The following is a 19,235-nucleotide window of genomic DNA, read 5'->3' as shown; positions in this document are numbered from 1 at the left end:
GCTGATTGCAGATAGCGCAGATCGACCTGCTCAGTAAGCTGGGTCTGCAGCCCGACGGCATCGTGGGCCACTCTGTGGGGGAGCTGGCCTGTGGGTATGCCGACGGCTCCCTCAGCCACGCCGAGGCTGTGCTGGCCGCCTACTGGAGAGGCCGCTGCATCAAGGAGGCCAATCTCCCTCCAGGAGGCATGGCCGCTGTGGGTAAGAGTCTCCACCCTGTTCCAGCAGCTGTCTCGCCTCAGCCGTTCAGCATTGTTAAACACTGGTGCAGTGTTGAGTCCAGATGTGCACAATTAAAGGATCCGGCATGATAAATTGTTGCACAGACTGAGGGCCTTGCTCATACCAGAGGGAATGTCTGGCGCTGCTATGTGTATCAGAACAACACCAGTTGTATCTGTCAAGATTTTCTTTTGATGGGATTCATAATTTGGGATAAATGAAATCAAATGAGCGGCTGTCTATGACTCACTGATTGTAAACTGTAATGAGCTTTTCCTTGGTGCAGGGTTGACCTGGAAGGAGTGCATGGCTCAGTGTCCCATGGGAGTTGTCCCAGCCTGCCACAACTCTGAAGACACAGTCACCATCTCCGGTCCTCAGGTGCAGCATTTTATCAGACTCTTTTATAGACTTGTGTAGCCCATTAGCACACAGAGAACAGCCCTTCACTCCTTTAATTTCATCTGCTCGCATGGTGTCAACTTTGCTCTTTCTATGTATGCACACTCACTATGACTCCTCATGTTTTCAACACACCTGACAAATAAATGTTTCTGATTTGCTTGTTTGTACCCTAGAAATAGAATAGCCTAGAAAGGTAATGTACTTGATATGAAAGGTTCCCACTGCTTTAACTAAACCCTGCATGCTTGGAAAGAATAATGTGAAAACATTGGTGCGTTAAATAATTGTGTGTGTGTGTGTGTGTGTGTGTGTCGTTAATCAGGAAGCAATCAGTACATTTGTGTCCAAGCTGAAGGAGCAGGGAGTGTTTGCAAAGGAGGTACGCAGCGCTGGCGTGGCCTTTCACTCCCACTACATGGCCTCCATCGCTCCCACCCTGCTGGCCGCCCTGAAGAAGGTACCAAGCTCAGCCTCACTCGCACTTGCTGTAGTTAGACAGGCAGCTACCTTCATTGAAAGTCCTCATTTCTTGTTTTATTTGTCTTTCTTCACTGTTTGATTATTATCGTCATCCTCATAGTGGTTTGATGACTGATATCATGTTTGCAGGTGATCAAGGAGCCCCGCCTGCGTTCCCCCCGCTGGATGAGCACCAGCATCCCTCAGTCCCAATGGGACTCTCCCTTGGCTCAGTACAGCTCTGCCGACTACCACGTCAACAACCTGGTGAGCCCCGTGCTGTTCCACGAGGGCCTCGGCCTTGTGCCTGACAACGCTGTGGTGCTGGAAATCGCTCCTCATGCTCTGCTGCAGGTACACCAACACAAAGGCTCTGTTCCTTCTTTACTTCTCTGTATTTATTGTTTATGTTTGAGCGTGCTGTATGGAGACTTAACATGAAATGATTGAAAGAAAGGAAAGTTGTATGTATTAAGATTGTTAAAGTCTGAGCATTTAGGAAAGACAATTAGCAGAAATGGGAGTCATTCCTGAAGTTAAGAAACCTCACAGCAGATCCTGCATCTCCTCAATTTTTCCTTAACCAATTTCTGCACAGGCCATCCTGAAGCGTAGCTTGAAACATACCTGCTCCATCCTGCCTTTGATGAAGAGGGGCCACACCAACAACCTTGAGTTCTTCCTGTCAAACATTGGCAAAGTCTACATGAGCGGGTCAGTAAATGCCTCCCTCTGTATGAAGGTGGAGCTCTGTGTGGATTTTGGCTCCTGGAAGCACTTGCAGAGAGATTACATTTGTCTATTTTGATGCACCTCTTTAGCATCGGCATGGATTGCAACGTCCTCTGCCCAGGGGTGAAGTACCCAGTGCCGGTCGGTACTCCTCTGATCTCCCCCTTGGTGCAGTGGGACCATGCGCAAACCTGGGATGTCCCCAAAGCAGAGGATTTTGCCTGTGGCTCAGCGGGATCCAATTCAGCGACAGTCTATAACATCGGTAAGGAAAGGACATTGGGAGTAGACAGAAGTTATTGTCCCATCATCTCTCATTAACACTTTTTTCATCTGTCCAACAGACATTAACCCAGAGTCTCCAGACTACTACCTGATTGGACACTGCATCGATGGGCGTGTCCTGTATCCAGCAACGGGTTACCTGGTACTGGCCTGGCGTACCTTGGTGAGAAGTCTGGGGGTCGTCATGGACAGCACTCCCATAGCCTTTGAGGACGTCACCATCCACAGGGCTACCATCCTGCCAAAGAGCGGTGAGAGCCGGGCAGCAGGGCTGTGGGGACAAGGGGGTGTTATCTGATGGTCTCTCTGATGACTGCCTCTCTGTCTGTTCTCAGGCTCTGTCCAGTTAAAGGTGCACCTCATGCCCGCCACCAACAGGTTTGAGGTTTCAGAGAATGGAAACCTGTCTGTCAGTGGTGAGTAGTTATGTTGTTTTGGGTCCCATTCCAAGGCTTCCATGGAGCCTCCCAGCTGCAGCTAGTGTCTGTTTGCATTCCCACTGTGGAAAAGGCAGCAACCCCCACTCTTACCAGTCTCTGCCTTCGGGCCCTGTTCCACCTGTGTTCTTCAGGTAAGGTGAGCATCCTGGAGGACGCAGGCCTTGATTCCTTCCACAGTCAGATAAGTCAGAAAGCTGCCGACAGCGACGATGATCCCAAAATGAAACTCACAACGCACGATATCTACAAAGAGCTGCGACTGCGCGGCTACGACTATGGAAAGACCTTCCAAGGCATCCTGGAGTCCAACAATGCAGGTATGTACGTACAGTAGCCGTCAAAGGTTTGGACACGTTTTCTCATTAAATGAGTCTTTGGTAGTGTGTATGGACATTGTTTCATTGTTAGATAATTGATACATAGACTAAGCAGAAGGCAGAAATCAAGCCGATACTTTAACACTGCACTGTGTTCATATTGTCACTACTATGTATTCCAGGAGACTTCGGCAAACTGCAGTGGTCAGGAAACTGGGTGACCTTTCTGGACACCATGCTGCAGATGATTGTGGTTGGGCTGTCGGGTCGTAGTCTGCGTCTCCCTACCAGGATCCGCTCGGTGTGCGTTGATCCAGCTGTTCACCTGGAGAAGGTCTGCCAGCACGCTGATGGAAAGCAAGGTGTGTGTTTTGCCCCGACTACAGTGACACACATGTGTCTATATTCAATTGAATGTATTGTCAAAACTTGACTGTGTGTAATATTTATCTATGTGTGTGTGCATATTCACTTCATGTTACAGCCTTATCCCAAAATGAATTTTATCCATTTTGGGATAAGACTGTAACGAGCAGTCAGCAGGGCGTAGTGACTTCTCCTCACCGCTTTTCTGTCGTTCCCTAGCTATGGATGTGCACGTAAACCGCTGCCTCGACAGCATTGTTGCTGGGGGAGTCCAGATCTGCGGTCTTCATGCCACTGTGGCCCCCCGTCGACAGCAGCAGCAGAGCCCCCCCACCCTGGAGGAGTTTGTGTTTGTTCCCTATGTGGACACTGAGTGCCTGACAGACGATGGGAACCTTGCAGAGCAGCTGAGGCTCTGTAAAGGTACAACAGTTTAGCTGTTCATCGCTTTAAAGCTTTTTTTCAATATTATTTGAAGCATTTATTGCATTTTTGTTTAGAAATGAAGTGTGTATCATTTTGACATTTAATCAGATGTTTGTCCAACTCTCTCCGTCCAGGTTTGACCAAACGACTGCAGAAAAAGTTTGCTTCCCGCGGGGTCAAGCTGTCCATCCCTGGACTACAGGGGGAGTCAGACGACCCGCTCCCCAGCTCTGAGCCCTCGCAGCCCGGCCTGGTGCGCCTGCTGGCCCTGCTGTGCGGCCTGGAGCTGAACGGAAACCTCCAATCCGAGCTGGAACAGACTGTTGAGAAGGAGAGGGCGTGTCTGCTGCAGGACGGCCTGCTGCAGGGCCTGCTGGACAGCCCGGCCTTGAGACACTGCCTGGACACCACCTTAGAAAACAGCACACCTGGCAAGATCAAAATCCTGGAGGTAAGACTGAAAACCAGATTTTATCCAATGATGAGTCCCAGAACATCTAGTCTTCAACCTCCTTCCCTTCTGTGACCACTACCAGGCTCTCTCCAATGAGGGCCAGCTCTTTTCCCGCATGGTAGCGCTCCTAAACATCCAGCCCATGCTGCGTGTGGACTACACCGCCACGGCGACCAACCTGGACCTTCTGACCCCTCACCAGGCCACCCTGGAACAGTTGGCCATCTCATCAGCTCAGTGGGACCCCATGACGGGCCCGGCTCCTGGAGGTGTGGTGGAGGGGGCAGACCTTGTGGTGTGTAACCACGCCTGGGGCCCTCTAAGGACGGACCCCAGGCTCTTGATGGACCATCTGGCTTCTGGAGCCAAAACAGGGGGCTTTGTTCTCCTGCACACGCTGCTCAGGGGAGAGACTCTGGGGGAAACCGTTGCTTTCCTCTCGAACACCACTCAGAGCAGCAACCAGCGAGGATTGCTCACACAGGTCGGTGGCAACTGCGTCCAAATCCCCGGATGATTGTTACCCTTTAAACTCAAGATGTTGTGCTGATATGACCCCCCCCTCCACTTCCCAGGCTGAGTGGGAGAAGGTGTTCTCCGAAGCCTCCCTCAACCTGGTGGCTGTCAGGAAGTCCTTCTATGGCTCCGCTCTCTTTCTGTGCCGCTGCAGGTCATCAAGCAAGCGGCCTGCTTTCCTTCCTGTGGATGGCAGCGACTACCAGTGGGTGGAAACGCTCAAGGTGGGTTCCAACCTTCTGTGTTCCTCTGGCTTTCTCCAACAGGATCCGGAATCTGTTCCTTTATTCAGTCAGAAACCTGTTGTAACGAAGACATCCCTGAGGCTTGGTCATAACTGTCTTCTTGTGTGGTTCTGTGCTGCAGGAGAAGATGGCAGAGTCTGACAGTCCAGTGTGGTTGACTGCTTCTAAATCCCACTGCGGCATTGTGGGAATGGTCAATTGTCTACGGCAGGAGCCAGGTGGCAACCGAATACAGTAGGACACATCCTCTACCACCAAACACACAGCCACCACTGTGCCACAGAAGAGCTCATGTAGAATGTCAAGCCAGTCTTGGTTTTACTTTGTTGCCACACCTAGTGAGCCTTTTGTACACCAGTGTTATCTCATATATTTATCAATGTAATGTATTCTGTTCTCTGTGTGCTCTTCATGTCAACAGCTGTGCATTTGTGTCGAATCTGAACGCGGGTTCATCAGCACCGATCCTCCAGCCGGCCCATGTGTCCATGCAGTCTGTGCTGGACGGGGACCTGGTCATGAATGTGTTCAGGGATGGGCGCTGGGGCGTCTTCAGGCATCAGCTCATCACTCAAGGTACCTTACTCCCTCATTCTGATTCTGTCATAGTTGTATCTGCTGGTCAGATGACGGATGTGTAAAACAGTGGTGGCCTTAAAAACATGAAATGAGTGAGGTTGGATTACTTCATTTGTACCCAGGTAGACTTGGTTTTCTGTAGAAGGCGGGGCATCAACAAGACAAGCAAGGAATCCCTAATTAAAATCAATAAAGTAAATCCACTAGCATCTGTGTACTGTTGCTATATGAGGTTTCATCTTGGACGGGAACGAGTTTGGTGAACCAAGCGCTATCTTATTAGTGTTTGTGGGGCAAAAGTAGACATGTTTTAAAATAGACAGGTTTTCTCTTCTTCCAACTGTTTACACAGCATTGCTCAGCTGTGGCTGCAGATGGCCTGCGCAGCATAAACAGGGACTGTGTCTAAATGCTCAAATGATTAAAACGGAGGAGCTGAATGCGTTTTACTTCCTCTTAGAACCGTTGATCTTTGCTCATGACTCTGATGAATATTCGTCTCTGTTGTGCTCCTCAGATTTGAATGAAGAACTGACTGAGCAGGCTTACGTCAACGTGTTGACTAGAGGTGACCTCTCATCTCTCCGCTGGATCGCCTCCCCGCTGCGCCACTTTGTGACCAGCAACCCCAATGTGCAACTGTGCCGCGTCTACTACAGCTCACTCAACTTCCGGGATGTGATGCTGGCCACCGGCAAACTGCCCCCAGATGCCATTCCAGGTGCGTGTGGAGGACCTGCAGCAGCAAGTCGAGCACTAGAGTACACAGAAATAATAGCGGCCACACTGCTTTTCTGTCCTGCATATCATGCGCGTTTAGGGGACCTAGCTCTGCAGCAGTGCATGTTGGGTATGGAGTTTTCCGGCCGTGACCCCATGGGTCAGCGTGTGATGGGGCTGCTGCCTGCCAGAGGCCTGGCTACGAGTGTTGATGCTGACAAACGCTTCCTATGGGCCGTTCCCTCCAGCTGGTCAGTGCCGCATGGTTCAATATGCTGTTACGTTCTTCATTGGGGGAGGCTCTCCCTGCAGCTGAAGGATGCTTTCCTCCTGTGTGTGTGTGTGTAGGACCCTCGAGCAGGCAGCCTCGGTCCCGGTGGTCTACGCCACGGCTTACTACTCACTGGTGGTGCGTGGCAGGCTCCGCCCCGGAGAGACTGTTCTCATCCACTCAGGGTCGGGGGGTGTCGGCCAGGCTGCCATCGCCATAGCACTCAGCAAGGACTGTAAAGTCTTCACCACTGTTGGTGTGTATGAGCACTCCCATCTCACTTATTATATACATGTTACTTAAAGTCCATCACTGTTTCTTCTCCAACTTAAATGTTGACGTATGTTCTTATTTTGCTGTAATTATGACGTGTAAGTCACTCTAATACTTGTGAGACTAAGTGAACTCATAGACATGACTAAGACCGGATCTGATGACCTTTGATATTCCCTCCCAAGGCTCAGTGGAGAAGCGGGCTTACCTCCAGGAAAGGTTCCCTCGGCTCTCAGCAGAGTCCTTCGCTAACTCGAGAGACTCGTCTTTTGAACAGCACATCCTGCTCCACACACAGGGCAAAGGTCAGACAAAGCATGCTTCACAATGCTACAGATATGAAAGGCACCAATGTGTTTTTGTTTGCAGGACAAGCAGTGACCCGATCTGTGTGTATTTCAGGTGTGGATGTGGTGCTGAACTCTCTGGCCGAGGAGAAGCTACATGCTAGCATTCGCTGCCTGGCCAGACACGGACGATTCCTGGAGATCGGCAAATTTGACTTGTCCAACAACTCCCCTCTGGGTCAGTAGGACCTCACACACAGTGTCCCTTACTTTCATTTGTGAAACAAGACCTCCAAATATATAAAAGGGAGCGACCACACGTTCCTCTCGAAACCAGGAGAAATCTCCCTTGTGTTTTTATTGATAAGATCCGGAATAGTAGAATGGTTTCTGGTTTCTTATTATCTTATTGTATTTTGTATATTTTTCACTTTTTCAAATCATCTAACATGTTATATATTGGACAAAGATAACCAAAGTAAATGATTAATTTATTTATTAAGGGAAAAATTATAAAACCCACCTGGCCCTATGTGAAAGAGAAACTGCCATTTCATGACCGTTTATGCTCTAAAACCATCCAATGTGGCTGGATTAAAACAATTCTGAAGAGACCATTGGGCCAAACGTCCTCCATCAGACACTTGACGGCAAAGGGGGTACAACCAGTTATTGGGTTAGGGGGCAATTACTTTGTAAACATAGGGCCAAGTAGGTTTGGATATTCTTAGCTCTTTTAATAAAAAAGAAATCCTCGTTTAAAACTGCAGTTTGTATCAACTTACTATCGTTGTCTAATATACACATTTTGTTTGACATGAAACCTTTAAGTTTTAAGATTATACTGCTATGAAGTGGCAAACGTTACTGCACTATAATTAGTTGCTAACACCTGAGCATATGGATGTAACAAACCCCCCAAACGATGGGTGTGTGATGGGTGTGTTACTGTGTTCAACATTAGCACGATTACTAGCATAACCAGCAGGGCGTCAGGGCCCGTCAGATCCCAGTGCGAGCCAGACGGTATCTCCTGTTATGAGCGGAGGAAAAGCGTTGCATTGCAAGGATGCGCATTACCACGGCAACAGATGCCAACGACAGCTCATGTTCCAGCTGTGATTTGTCTGTGATCTGTGCAGGCATGGCGCTGTTCCTGAAGAACGTGGCATTCCATGGCATCTTGCTGGATGCTCTCTTTGAGGAGGGCAACCAGGAGTGGGAGGAAGTGTCCCAGCTGTTGAAGGAAGGCATTTTGGGAGGTGTAGTCCAGCCTCTAAAGACCACAGTGTTTGAGAGGGACCAAGTGGAGGAAGCGTTCCGATACATGGCTCAGGGCAAACACATTGGAAAGGTTCTCCTGCAGGTCAGTATCAGTTAGTAACGCATTCATTGAAAGGCCTGGTGATAATAAATCTATGAATCGTGTGACTACAGCATGCATCTCTCTCCTCACAGGTTTGTCACGAGGAGAGCGGCTCCTCAGCCCAAACTGCTCCCACAAAGTCTTTTCTGGCAATCTGCCGCACCTTCTGCCCCCCCTCCCACGCCTATATCATCACCGGTGGACTGGGGGGCTTTGGCCTGGAGCTTGCCCAATGGCTGACGGAGAGAGGAGCGCGCAAACTAGTGCTCACCTCCAGGTCCGGCATCAAGAACGGTAAGAAGCAGCTGCCTGGTCACCAGGTGACAATGTGTTGTGAACTCTGTGGTGTGGGTTGTGCTTTTCCACATTGGGTGGAGGCATTAACCCTATTGCTTTATCTGAAAAGGCTCGGGACAAGATGCTCAGACTGACAAATTTATTCATTTATTAATTAAAGCTTTGGAGACATAATAGTCACATTTCTAATTGTATTCAAAGAGAAACTAAAGACATTAGGTCCCCTTTGGACAGTGTAGGAGAAGGAGGAGTAGATGCTAAGTGATCTCTTTGAAGTTCTGGCCAACACACACACTTCATTGGTTATCCTCAGCTCCACCTTTACCATCTGGTATCCATTGGCCTCATACACAGCACCACCAGCATCCAACTACAGTGTCTTTTACCCTGCTGAGAGTTCAGTTGCCTGTCACAGAAGAGCTAATCGCCTCCTGTGTATGTGTGATTGGAATCACATCTTTGAATATGGGATTATGCAATCAGAAACTTTGCTGTAGAACCATGGCCGATCCACGATCCTAACAATGTGACTCTTTGTGCTGCAGACTCTACAGGTTGTACTTTGTAATTGTTGCCAGGTTACCAGGCGAAGCGAGTGCGTGAATGGCAGAGTCGAGATGTGGAGGTGCTGGTGTCGACCAATGATGTCAGCACGCTGGAAGGAACACAGCGACTCATCACTGAGGCCAGCTCACTGGGCCCAGTGGGCGGTGTCTTCCACCTCGCCATGGTAATGCATCATAAATTCCCAATCGGGCATTAAAAGTCTGAAATCATGAAGCTTTTGTTTTTGGAAAATGTAGAAAATACATCTGAAACCTCTCCTTGTTAGCTTGTAGCTCAGAGATCACTGCTGTGATCATCCATTTGACAGCTAAACATCTGTGTGTCAACACTGCTAAAGCTTAGTCAAGATCCAAGATTCACACTGATCCAAATAAGACCCAAATAACGGCTTTACATTCAGCCACACTAGCTAGCATCGTGGGTCGATGCCGCTGCACCACTTCAGTGACAGGCAGATCTCAGTAACTTATCATTATTTGTGCATCCTTCATTGAACTCTCATGAAGCCTCTCAACTTGGCATATTTGATTTTTAGCTAAATGTCTTAATAGACACCCGTGTTGTTCAGACATTCTTTGACATAGCACCACTGCAGGATGGCATGGCAGCAGACCGCTGAGGGGAAAGTGGTTTATTTTATATAGTCACATGTTGTGAACGTCCCCTTCCATAATATCCCCCAGTATGTTACAGCATTGATCCATTTAAATTGACAAAACCGTTTCCGCCTGTTTGCTATGTCAACGTTATCAGGTGTTGAAAGACGGCATGCTGGAGAATCTGACTCCTCAGCTTTTCCTGGATGTAAATAAACCTAAATATGATGGCACCATAAACCTGGACAAGTAAGACAAGCGCAGTGATCTTCCTTTTGAACCTGGGAACTTGAGTAGGGTCCTGATGCTCATGTCCTCCCCCACAGAGCTACAAGAGACTTGTGTCCCGACCTCGGCCATTTCGTGGCCTTCTCCTCAGTCAGCTGTGGCCGTGGCAACGCTGGCCAGAGTAACTATGGTTACGCCAATTCCGCCATGGAGCGCGTGTGTGAGCAGCGCCGCTACGATGGCTTACCTGGACTTGCGGTGCAGTGGGGGGCCATTGGTGATGTGGGCGTGGTGCTGGAGACCATGGGGGGCAACGACGCAGTGATTGGCGGCACCCTTCCACAGCGCATCACTTCCTGCCTGGAGGTGCTCGACCTCTTCCTCTGTCAGCAGCGGCCGGTGATGTCGAGCTTCGTTCTGGCAGAGAGGGCGGCGGTGAAGAGCGAGGCGGGGAGCCGCAGGGACCTGGTGGACGCTGTAGCCCACATCCTTGGTAAGCTGTCAGCCAATGACTGCTGCTCCGCTCTACTGCGCATGCAGCCGCGGAGGCGTCCTGGCTGCCACGAAATGCTGATCTGTCAGTATGTTTGATCTCATTTTGAACTACTGAGCCCCGCAGGTACTGGGTGAGGTTACTCACCAAGTTGTATCTAAAACAAAGCACCAGAGGACATCTGCGCTATTGCGTTCTGAAAGGAAAGGGTAGTCAGGTTGTTAGTCCTTATATTCATGTTGAGCTGCAGCTGTCTAAGAGGCTCTGAAGCAATTAACTGAAAGGTTGGACGTGTTTATTTTAGAAGATGCTGCAGCAGGAAGTGTCATAAATCCCTTCACGTGTGTTTGTGGAGGGAGTCTCTCTTCTCCTTTACGGCTGGTGTCCTTTAGGAGGTTCACCGTGCCCTTCTCTCTCAGGCGTGCAGGACGTGAGCAGCCTGAACGCTGACTCCTCCTTGGCCGACCTGGGCCTGGACTCCCTGATGGGTGTTGAGGTTCGCCAGACTCTGGAGCGCGACTACGACATCGTCATGGCCATGAGGGACATTCGGCAGGTCACCATCAACAAGCTGCGCGAGCTGGCCAGCAGCAAGCCAGGCAGACTGGACGGTGCGATTCCTTGAGGACTCAGTGTAGGAAGCTGATTTTTAAACAGACAAAATAATCTTCTTTTTCTCTCCAGAAGGTCATAGCGCTGCAGCGAAGAGGAACGCTGTCCGCTCGTTGCTGGAGTCTGATCTGACCTTCCTGTTGGTCGACCCCAGCGGCCCCACAGTGGCGCCACTCAACCATGTCCAGGGCCGGGAGAGGCCTCTCTTCCTGGTCCATCCTATCGAGGGCTCCATCTCCGCCTTCAGGACTCTCGCCTCCAGGCTGAGTGTGCCTTGCTACGGCCTGCAGTGCACCCAGGGTAAAGGCTTGGCAAACACACGCATGTACACAGCATAATCCTTAGAGTTAATTTTCCGGGGTTAGGCAAATGTGTTTAAGTGCAGAGTTGAAATCACACTGCAAAAAGATTCAACTCTTTGGAGTTGTCATTATCCAGTGTCAAGATCAGATTCATTTGCAACACTTAGTAGGGTTAAATTAACTCTTTTATAGGATTGAAATGTAACTGTACAGTGTCACACTTCTTGGTATCGGGCTTAACTATGTAATATGGTGCATGGATTGGTGAGGGTGTGCGAGGAGCACAGGGTTGTTGGTTTGACATGGAACATGGGTAAGCCAGGGTTCAAAGTGTTCCTGAGCAATACTCCTAACCCTGAATTGCTCCCTGGGCTAAAATGTAAACTCCATGTGTTAAAAATGCAACATGTGTTGCTTTTGATAAAAGCATCAGCTAAATGACGTTGAGACATTCAGCACTGAGCAGTTATATTTTCACACTTATTCTGAGTTAAATTGTTTACACTTCGTTGAGTGTTGATTTAACACTGACCAGATTGGGACAATATTAACATCAGTTTAGAGTTCAAATTTAATCTCAGTCAATTTAACTCTCCGAAATGTACTGTGTAGGACAGTCACCAACAACCAGTACACAGGCTAGTCTCACTAACCATATATCCGCAGCTGCTCCTCTGGAAAGCATCCAGTCCCTGGCAGCCTACTACGTGCACTGTGTCAGGGAGGTCCAGCCGGACGGGCCCTACCGCATCGCCGGCTACTCCTTTGGTGCATGTGTGGCGTTTGAGATGTGCTCTCAGCTGCAGACACAGAATCTGACTGTGGAGAACCTCTTCCTGTTTGATGGTTCCCACTCGTATGTGGCAGCGTACACACAGGTAAGAGCATGCACACACGCACACATTCACTCACCGGCCACTTTATTAGGTACCCCATGCTAGTAACGGGTTGGACCCCCTTTTGCCTTCAGAACTGCCTCAATTCTTCGTGGCATAGATTCAACAAGGTGCTGGAAGCATTCCTCAGGGAGTTTGGTCCATATTGACATGATGGCATCACACAGTTGCCGCAGATTTGTCGGCTGCACATCCATGATGCGAATCTCCCGTTCCACCACATCCCAAAGATGCTCTATTGGATTGAGATCTGGTGATTGTGGAGGCCATTTGAGTACAGCGAACTCATTGTCATGTTCAAGAAATCATGTTCAAGAAATCAGTCTGAGATGATTCCAGCTTTATGACATGGCGCATTATCCTGCTGAAAGTAGCCATCAGAAGTTGGGTACATTGTGGTCATAAAGGGATGGACATGGTCAGCAACAATACTCAGGTAGGCTGTGGCGTTGCAACGATGCTCAATTGGTACCAAGGGGCCCAAAGAGTGCCAAGAAAATATTCCCCACACCACCACCACCAGCCTCAACCGTTGATACAAGGCAGGATGGATCCATGCTTTCATGTTGTAGACGCCAAATTCTGACCCTACCATCCGAATGTCGCAGCAGAAATCGAGACTCATCAGACCAGGCAACGTTTTTCCAATCTTCTATTGTCCAATTTCGATGAGCTTGTGCAAATTGTAGCCTCAGTTTCCTGTTCTTAGCTGAAAGGAGTGGCACCCGGTGTGGTCTTCTGCTGCTGTATCCCATCTGCCTCAAAGTTCGACGTACTGTGCGTTCAGAGATGCTCTTATGCCCACCTTGGTTGTAACGGGTGGTTATTTGAGTCACTGTTGCCCTTCTATCAGCTCGAACCAGTCTGGCCATTCTCCTCTGACCTCTGGCATCAACAAGGCATTTCCGCCCACAGAACTGCCGCTCACTGGATGTTTTTTCTTTTTCGGACCATTCTCTGTAAACCCTAGAGATGGTTGTGCGTGAAAATCCCAGTAGATTAGCAGTTTCTGAAATACTCAGACCAGCCCTTCTGGCACCAACAATCATGCCACGTTCAAAGTCACTCAAATCACCTTTCTTTCCCATACTGATGCTCGGTTTGAACTGCAGGAGATTGTCTTGACAATGTCTACATGCCTAAATGCACTGAGTTGCCGCCATGTGATTGGCTGGTTAGAAATTAAGTGTTAACGAGCAGTTGGACAGGTGTACCTAATAAAGTGGCCGGTGAGTGTATATACTCACATACACCATAGTCAGTTTAATATTAGGGAGCCATGTTAACCACATGTTATTGCATTGGGTTGTTTAGGACAGCCAAAGTGTGAACTCAAGTCAAATTTGTTTTTCCAGAGCTACCGGGCCAAGCTGACACCAGGCAACGAGTCTGAGGCTGAGACCGAAGCGCTATGTGCCTTCATCCAGCAGTTCACAAGCATCGCATACAACAAGGTACACACACACACACATCCACACTGACTACTTTTAAAAGCCCATGACCATTTACCATGAGCTGGGGCAGCCTCCCCTATGACCTCACGTATTCTTCAAATCGCTTCAATAGCTAAACTCTGATGTCCTCCAAGGCAACATGAAGCGACCTCTGCACCTGTAATGACTAGAGATGGTGCTTCAGATCGTGAACTCAACCCAGTTTTATTTCTATTGAAATTCTGATCAAACAATGAAAATGACTCAAATTGCAGCTATTTAATGTGACTCCATTTATTTGCTCAGATCAGCAGAATGACGTCCTATGCTAGATTCAAATGATTATATTCCTGTAAGCGCCATGAGTTAACTCGTTAATCGATGCCGTTATTGTGGCTCGTTTAACATGTTCCCCCAGGTGATCTCCTGAAGCCTGATTGATTGGGGTCAAGGAGGTTGTTACCGGGGAGACAGGAGAGTTGGTTAAAGATAGCATGTTCAATAGTTTTGGACAGAAAGGGAAGAAGAGATACCGGTCTGTAGTTGTTTTCTTCAGAAGGGTTGAGGGTGGGTTACTTCAGGAGTGGGTTAACTCTTACTTCAGGAGTGGGGTTAACTTCAAAGAGTTGGGAAAACAGCCAGATAACATTGTTAATGAGACAGGTGAGGAACGGAAGAAGGTCAGCAGAAAAAGATCATAGAATATGGGATGGAATGGGGTCAAGAGGGAAGGTAGTAGGACGGCAGAGGTTACTAAGGAAAGAACTTGGTTAGGAGACAGGGCTGAAAGAGGGAAGCGAGAGCGATAGAGGTAAAGTCGGTAGGAGATGGGTTAGAGAAAGAAGAGCGTACAATTAAATTACAATTAAAAAAACACTGTCTAAAGTACACGCTTTCAAAAGTGATTACTCATTAATTTATAAGTTTGTCTTAAATTGTCTTATTGGAATTAATGAGTTTCAAAATGTGCCATTTTTAATCTATTGACAGCCCTGATTATTATTTTTATATATATATATATATATATAAATTTTTATATGTGACCTGTACTGTAAGAATGCTCCTGCATCCCAGAACATAAGAGGACGGTTAGGCCGTCTGGTCCTCACCATGTGCGTTGTGTGCGTGTCCCCCTGCAGCTCCTGGAAACGCTTCTCCCGCTGCCCGACCTCTTGGGCCGGGTCAACGCTGCGGTGGACCTCATTGCCTCCACCCACCAGAACATCAGCCGAGACTCGCTGCACTTTGCAGCCACCACCTTCTACTACAAGCTGAAGGCCGCTGACGGCTACGTGCCGGGGTCCAAACTGCATGGCAACGTGGCGCTACTGCGCGCCAAAACCAGCAGCGAATACGAACAGAGCCTGGGAGCTGACTACAAGCTCAGCGAGGTAACATCCGTTCCAGTCCTCACACGCGGATGCTTGGTGTCTCTCTAAAAGAAACTCTGAGTGCAGTGTGTAGCTTTTAGTGGGCAACATTAGTCGTGGTCCAAAGAGACACGTTGTGTCCCAGATATACTGTGGGCATCTGTCCCATCGAAAGTTGGAAACTTTCCACGGGAATAACCTGTAAATTCTGCGGTAATTTAACTGTAATTACCTTGTCATAAGCAGACATGCATGCAAACATTTCTAATACAACTTTTAAAAATTACATTTTTGACTTTTTTGATATTTTGTGAGTAGAAATGTATTCTTTCATCAAACGACAAAAGCTGTATCTTCCGCGCCACCCTCCCCCCGCAGTAGTGTGGTCCAATAGCCCTACTCTTGCTTTTTGATGCACCCCGAAAGCCACAAAAGGCAAAATTCCCGTGGAAACTTTCCGGAAATATACCGGAAACTTTCCGCCCCTTTGCAACCCTAGTCCCGTCACAGCTGTATAAACCCCAAATGGACTGATCTTTATCACATCGAACGGATCAACAGGATGCAGAATAATGCTGAATTGAAAACGCTTGTTTGGATCAGTCACTGCTACGTAATGGTAACATTAGCTGCTCAGTCAACTCTAACTGAGACATTCGGCATCAATAAGGTCTGAGGCACCACAGTGTATGGTTAATGCACACTGTCCCTCGTCAGATATGAGCTCTACGCGCCCACAGATAGCTCTTATCCTCCATTTCTGATTCAGCTCCTTCAGGAAGTAAGTGATGCCCGGAGCAAAACCTAGAGGTAGAGTTTCTTGCAGTTGAGAGCTGGTATTCCTTGAAAATGAAATAATCTCAGTACTTGATTTGTTTTCTCATCGTTGCTGCATGTGTGTCGCTCTTCATTCTTTTAAAATCTACACTTTGAGTCGCTCTGCACACGGACCAACACGCTGCAGCACGTGTAGCGTGTACTTTGTGGCAGTAGTGACCGGCTTAGTGGCAAAGTCCAGCCCAGATCATCACAAAGAACTACATAGCATTTTATTACATAGTTGGTTCATATACGTACATGTGAATAAATACACTTATCGTGGCACAGCCTTTTGACCGCTTACAGTCCTTGCATCCGTCTTTCATCAGGTCTGCGATGGTGAGCTGTCGGTCCACGTCATTGAGGGAGACCACCGCACTTTCCTGGAAGGGGAGGGGGCGGAGTCCATCTGCAGCATCATCCACAGCTCATTGGCTGAGCCTGGGCTCACAGCGAGGGAGTTAGAGGCTAGCTCACCTTCCACTATCTGACCAATACCGCGACAATAATACACAGCATGTGTGCCATCTTCTCCGATATCCCAAATGCACCTTACTGCACCTTTTTTTTAATCTTATTTTGTTCTACTTGTCCATTGCAGCAGCTATCTAAGCTCTTAGCTGACGTCTGCTTGTGTCTTAAAGGACACTTCTGGCTCATTCTCTTACATTCCGCCTCAATTTGGATTGTAGTAGGAATCCAATTTGAAGCAAAAATCTCTCTACCCAAGAGTCCGTTTTAGTCCCACGAGTCATTGTTTAGGAAATGCAACTTTTTTCACTATTTAAATGGACATTATTTATTAGATAATGCAGATGTTTTACTTTTCCTATCCCACAACGTAAATTCTCACCTGCATGTTTGCGAACAAATCTTTCACATCTAAAGACTGCATGAACACATGACTAAGAGCCTGTAACGTACACGTAGCAAGCGGTTACTCGTGTAGCTCTGGAGACCTATGCAGCGAGCAGGCCAAGGTGACTCAAACTATTCAAACCAATAAGAGCAGAAGGCCCAATACGTTACTGTACGGAGAAGCACACAGTGTTAGAAGACAACTGTGCATGTTGTGTAAGCCTGTAAGTCGTTGTAAAACGGTTTCTCAATCCTTTAATTGGCTGCAGATCACCAGGTGAGCAGAACAAATACACAAAGTATGTATCGGCAGGGACGAGCTGGTACGAGCCGCCAGGTGCTACCAGGCGTTTGTTACAGGGCCCTCTGTTGGCATCCATTTAAAAACATGAGGGTTTTTCTGACCAATTCAGTGATTACTTTGAGCAATTATTAACCTGTGTGGACTGTTTAGTCTTACAAAGAATGTCCCACCCTAACATAGCTATGCTATCCTACATTATTTTCTAACTCCTGTTCAGCTATGTACAAACAGTGTACTGTTAAGTCCAACAGCTGCTTAAGTTCTACTTAAAATTACACGTTTATGTCCTTTAACACCAAAAGCTCTGCTTTTGCACACACATACCTGTCAGACTGCCATGTAAAATGAATCCTGAACTAGCACAGTTGCATTAGTTGACCTGACTGCATTGGTAATCATTCAGTTTATTTTAATCAAATATTTATTATTGGTTTATTTTGTGGTGAAATCCCAGGGTGTTTTTATATTTTATATATTTTGCCCCAAAGCGAGCTGTAGTCCCGCTGGTATGCTGAGCTAAATTAAAATCTAAAACACAGTCATTGTGATTCATGTGGTGGTTTTCATGATGAAGTATATGAGTAAAGTTACAGAATGACCTATAGGCCATAAACATGTATACAATGGATGTTTAAAGGACACGGAGATTCTCTTTTGTTTTTGAAGTTGAAAGAATGATCAATTTCCTAAAATTTCCCTGGTACTAATTGTTATTGTTTGCAACCAACTGTTAATGTTTATACAGCACTAATTTAACCAGCTTTTCTAGAAAGCTGCAGTGCTTCGTCCGGTTCATAAGGACGCGTTCCCACTGGTGGGGGCTCACAGTCCTTTGAGTCTGATTCCATGTCATGTGACAGGAGAAAGAGGTCATGCCCATTGCTCCCAGGTAGGAAACCTGGCGTGTGTGAGAACACAAGGTGTTGTGAGGGGGAGACCTGGTGACCGGCACCTTGCTGACTTACACCCACTCTGATGCACTCAACAGGTGTGTAACATAAACGTGGCTTCTATTGTCACATCCTTCCCAGAATCCGCATTTACGTTGTGAGTGAGCACCAAGTGTGTGGACGTAACTGATGTAGCTGTCTCTGACTTCAATGATCCTCACTACAGCAGCCCCTACACCCTGAGACGTTCCTCTGGTCTATGAAGGGGGGCTGGCTGCTTGTAGTGAAAAGGAGATGGAAGGGACAGTATACTCCTCTCTTGTATTGTGATACTTCCAGTATGTATTGTTTTTGACTAATAAAGGTATTTTGCTGATCCCTTCATTCTGACGATTTTGTGTCAATTCAACAGAATTAAAAATAACTTGTCATTACATGGAATGTGTATAACACTGATCAATAGGTCTGGTGTGGGGGAAGGAAGTTCTGTACCAGTCAAAAAAAGGTTATGTCTGCATGAGCTCCTAATTCATGAATAAAAGGTCTTTGCCAAATGAAGTTTTGGTAAAGGATTTAATTAGTCAAAAAAAGTGAGAAATCTGTCAAACTAAACAGGTTTGGGGAGGGGGGGCAACGAGGCAAGCCAAAAGCTGTTATTCCTCTGCTTTGTACTCCAGCTAAGAAAGCTATTTGAAATGAAACAGGAAGCATTTTTCTCCAATACCATGGCATCAAAATAGTAAAATCTGCTTTTTAATTCAGAGGAACAAGCTCAGTACTGGGATGTCCACATTAAACAAACCCTTTAGACAAACAAGCTTGTTTGTAGACGTGGTTTTCAACTAACCGGTCTATAAAATAGAGATTGGTTTACTAGAATCAGACTGGTTGTATATCCTTGAATCTTTAACACTGTTGTCACAATACAGCTAACTGTTCGTTTCATGCTATATTTGACCTATTTAGAACTAGATAAAATGGATAAATATAACAAGTGCTGACAATGTCTTCTTGTTAATCAGGCATTTGAGTCCATTTTGAATAATTGTGGCAAATGATTGACCGCATTGTCCAGCAGGACACTAGCATATGGGCGAAGCACATTCCATCTCTCTAGCTTCCCGGTCTGAGCGCTTTGATGGTACTGGAACACAGTCGAATTTCTAGCATATGTAACGTTGTTAAAATGGTTGGATATAAATCCTGC

At 47.4% G+C, this 19,235-nt stretch overlaps 1 protein-coding gene across 2 annotated transcripts in view; it reads left to right on the top strand.

Moving 5' to 3' along the window:
- Positions 1–18,412, top strand: part of fasn (fatty acid synthase) — a 31,461-nt gene extending 13,049 nt beyond the window's left edge. The window contains exons 11-42 of one of the 2 annotated variants that reach the window (XM_037464134.2): positions 12–201; positions 509–603; positions 950–1,084; positions 1,237–1,440; positions 1,685–1,800; positions 1,908–2,083; positions 2,163–2,354; positions 2,439–2,519; positions 2,675–2,860; positions 3,043–3,222; positions 3,446–3,649; positions 3,787–4,103; positions 4,189–4,590; positions 4,682–4,846; positions 4,989–5,101; positions 5,289–5,443; positions 5,964–6,167; positions 6,267–6,417; positions 6,515–6,693; positions 6,896–7,015; positions 7,113–7,235; positions 8,140–8,363; positions 8,456–8,657; positions 9,239–9,390; positions 9,981–10,072; positions 10,150–10,544; positions 10,964–11,155; positions 11,232–11,456; positions 12,125–12,336; positions 13,710–13,808; positions 14,927–15,178; positions 16,306–18,412. In XM_037464134.2, coding sequence (XP_037320031.2) covers positions 12–201; positions 509–603; positions 950–1,084; positions 1,237–1,440; positions 1,685–1,800; positions 1,908–2,083; positions 2,163–2,354; positions 2,439–2,519; positions 2,675–2,860; positions 3,043–3,222; positions 3,446–3,649; positions 3,787–4,103; positions 4,189–4,590; positions 4,682–4,846; positions 4,989–5,101; positions 5,289–5,443; positions 5,964–6,167; positions 6,267–6,417; positions 6,515–6,693; positions 6,896–7,015; positions 7,113–7,235; positions 8,140–8,363; positions 8,456–8,657; positions 9,239–9,390; positions 9,981–10,072; positions 10,150–10,544; positions 10,964–11,155; positions 11,232–11,456; positions 12,125–12,336; positions 13,710–13,808; positions 14,927–15,178; positions 16,306–16,467 — 5,895 coding nt within the window. In that variant the 3' untranslated portion in view covers positions 16,468–18,412. Of the gene's footprint in view, positions 1–11; positions 202–508; positions 604–949; positions 1,085–1,236; positions 1,441–1,684; positions 1,801–1,907; positions 2,084–2,162; positions 2,355–2,438; positions 2,520–2,674; positions 2,861–3,042; positions 3,223–3,445; positions 3,650–3,786; positions 4,104–4,188; positions 4,591–4,681; positions 4,847–4,988; positions 5,102–5,288; positions 5,444–5,963; positions 6,168–6,266; positions 6,418–6,514; positions 6,694–6,895; positions 7,016–7,112; positions 7,236–8,139; positions 8,364–8,455; positions 8,658–9,238; positions 9,391–9,980; positions 10,073–10,149; positions 10,545–10,963; positions 11,156–11,228; positions 11,457–12,124; positions 12,337–13,709; positions 13,809–14,926; positions 15,179–16,305 lie in introns of both variants that reach the window. The other variant, XM_037464133.2, reaches the window with a different exon arrangement.
- Positions 18,413–19,235: the final 823 nt, after the last annotated feature.

This window comes from Pungitius pungitius, chromosome 21 (genome assembly GCF_949316345.1).
Source record: "Pungitius pungitius chromosome 21, fPunPun2.1, whole genome shotgun sequence".
NCBI lineage: Eukaryota > Metazoa > Chordata > Actinopteri > Perciformes > Gasterosteidae > Pungitius > Pungitius pungitius.
Note: the sequence above shows the minus strand (reverse complement) of the source record. Positions and strands in the feature narration are given on the sequence as shown.